Consider the following 2888-nt stretch of genomic DNA (forward strand, 5'->3'; position numbering starts at 1 on the left):
GAGGACTGACAGACACACAGACACACACAGGGCTGATCTGCTGGCTGGCGCACCCAGCACATGCAGACATGAAGCAAGATCAACAAAAATGGACCCGCCCACCTCCCAAACCCTCTTCTTCACTCACCGCTGCCCTTTCCATGCAAAAACAGAAGTCAACCAATCCTTACTTGCCATTCCACCCAGCCCGTCCCCATCCCAAAGCCATCCCCAACCCTTCCATGCCCCCCCCCCCCCTACCAAAGCCCATCGCCTGTCCATACCCTCTCTTCCCCTGCCATGCACCCACACTCCCCAAACAGACAGACAGACAGACAAAAACACACCAAAATACCTCTGCTCCCAACTCAACCTACCGCCTACCCAAATCCTCTCCAACAATTACCTTGTGTTCGAAAAAAAAAAGCCCTACAAAAACAAACAAACAAACAAAAACACACACCAAACAACAGCCACCTGTCAAACGAAACGCATATGCATTCACCCACTCCTCTCCCACACTCACGTCCTCCTCCATGCAAACAACTACATCGTCATGCAAAAACCTCCGCCCACCCATCCACCCGCGCCAGTCCCAACACTTCCCCTTCCATGCAAGATACACACACACACACACACACACACACACACACACACACACACACACACATATATATATATATATATATATATATATATATATATATATAAAGCAAAAAACAAACAAAAAAAACAACAAAAAACGACAACAGTCAACCAACCAACACACCCCGTCCTAAACATGAAACACCAAGTACACCCAACCCTCCCACACAGACCAACACTCACCTCCACAAACTGACCCACACACTCACAGACCAGCACTCACCTCCACAAACTGACCCAACCCTCCCACACAGACCAACACTCACCTCCACAAACTGACCCACACACTCACAGACCAGCACTCACCTCCACAAACTGACCCACACACTCACAGACCTCCACAAACTGACCCGAACACTCACAGACCTCCACAAACTGACCCGGACACTCACAGACCAACACTCACCTCCACAAACTGACCCCCACACACACACAGACCAACACTCACCTCCACAAACTGACCCACACACTCACAGACCTCCACAAACTGACCCGGACACTCACAGACCTCCACAAACTGACCCGGACACTCACAGACCTCCACAAACTGACCCGGACACTCACAGACTAACACTCACCTCCACAAACTGACCCACACACACACACAGACCAACACTCACCTCCACAAACTGACCCACACACTCACAGACCAACACTCACCTCCACAAACTGACCCCACCACACACACACAGACCAACACTCACCTCCACAAACTGACCCCCCCCCCCCCCACACACACACACACAGACCAACACTCACCTCCACAAACTGACCCAGACGCTCACAGACCAACACTCACCTCCACAAACTGACCCACACACTCACAGACCAACACTCACCTCCACAAACTGACCCACACACTCACAGACCAACACTCACCTCCACAAACTGACCCAGACGCTCACAGACCAACACTCACCTCCACAAACTGACCCACACACTCACAGACCAACACTCACCTCCACAAACTGACCCACACACTCACAGACCAACACTCACCTCCACAAACTGACCCCCCCACACACACACAGACCAACACTCACCTCCACAAACTGACCCACACACTCACAGACCAACACTCACCTCCACAAACTGACCCAGACGCTCACAGACCAACACTCACCTCCACAAACTGACCCAGACGCTCACAGACCAACACTCACCTCCACAAACTGACCCAGACGCTCACAGACAGTGGTGTTGTGGTGATGCCACACGCCGCCGCCAGCACCAGGCCCGGGTACAGCCGGCAGCACGCCCACCTGCGGGTCCCCGCTGTCCCAGGAGAACCATGACCCGTGCTGCAGGGCTGGGGGTGCCGGGCGGTTGTCGTACAGGTCCCGACACACGGCACTGACGATGTAGGGTCTGACTGTGGCGTCCAGCAGCGCCTCACCCACCTTGTAGAGGAAGATGACCACGTCACACACGAACTCCCGCAGCAGGGCGCGGGGGCTGACCGGGAACGGCATGGCGGGCTGTCAGGGTGGACTGATGCCCACAGCACCAAAGGTTGTCCCCCCCTTCTTGGGGGCCGGGAGGGGGGGAAGAGGAGGAATGTGGGAGGGGGGAGGATTAGGTGGAGGGGTCGGGCTTGGACCAGTTTTGTCTCCACCTTTCTTTTCTGTCTTTCGGCGAATATCCCTAACTGTTGTCTGGAAGTGTGGTGCAGTACCTTTTTCGGTCTTTTTTTTCTTGATCCTTACTAATTAAAACTGTTCAGATCGCTGTGACCGGTCCTCCTTCCTTTTTCTGGCTGGCTGTTGGCTGTCCGCTCCCCCATGAAGCAGCCTTCGACTCGTCGTTTCAAGTCTGCGAGTGATGGGGAAGGTGGGGGTGGGAATGGAGGAGGGATGGAAGGTTTCGAGGCAACGAATGAAGACTGTCTTCTGGAGTGAAGTGGTGGTCAGACGAATGAGCCTCCTGGATGCCCGGTGACCACGGATGTCAAAGAACAGGACGGCGAGAACGAGGAGGGGCCAAGAGGGCCTTGCACCTTTTGGTCACAGATGAGTTCATTGATGTCGACGAACCTCGGGTTGTTCGCTGCACATAATTGTCACACAATGTGCACATCATCTCAGTTGGTCCTTTCTCAACATGACAAGCTGTGACAAGTTACTTTGAAGGTGTGTAGGATGCGCCTGGGGGGGCGAGAAAGGAGGAATGGTGTCAACGGTAAAGGTGTTTGGTCTTTTTTAGCTACAAGTGTTTATCTGGCTCCGTGAAGTTGTGCAGTTTCGTCATGACCAGTGGAATGTTGG

The 2888-nt window shown here is 53.6% G+C and overlaps 1 protein-coding gene across 1 annotated transcript in view; it reads right to left on the reverse strand.

Annotated features, from left to right (window-relative positions):
* LOC143274722 (proton-coupled folate transporter-like) overlaps nt 1-2105 on the reverse strand; it is a 15707-nt gene extending 13602 nt beyond the window's left edge. Inside the window, exon 1 of the mRNA XM_076578630.1 lies at nt 1788-2105. Coding sequence (XP_076434745.1) covers nt 1788-2096 — 309 coding nt within the window. The 5' untranslated portion in view covers nt 2097-2105. The remainder of the gene's footprint in view (nt 1-1787) is intronic.
* Between the last annotated feature and the right edge of the window lie 783 nt (nt 2106-2888).

The sequence above is a fragment of the Babylonia areolata genome, chromosome 29, assembly GCF_041734735.1.
Source record: "Babylonia areolata isolate BAREFJ2019XMU chromosome 29, ASM4173473v1, whole genome shotgun sequence".
In the NCBI taxonomy this organism is placed as follows: Eukaryota; Metazoa; Mollusca; class Gastropoda; order Neogastropoda; family Buccinidae; genus Babylonia; species Babylonia areolata.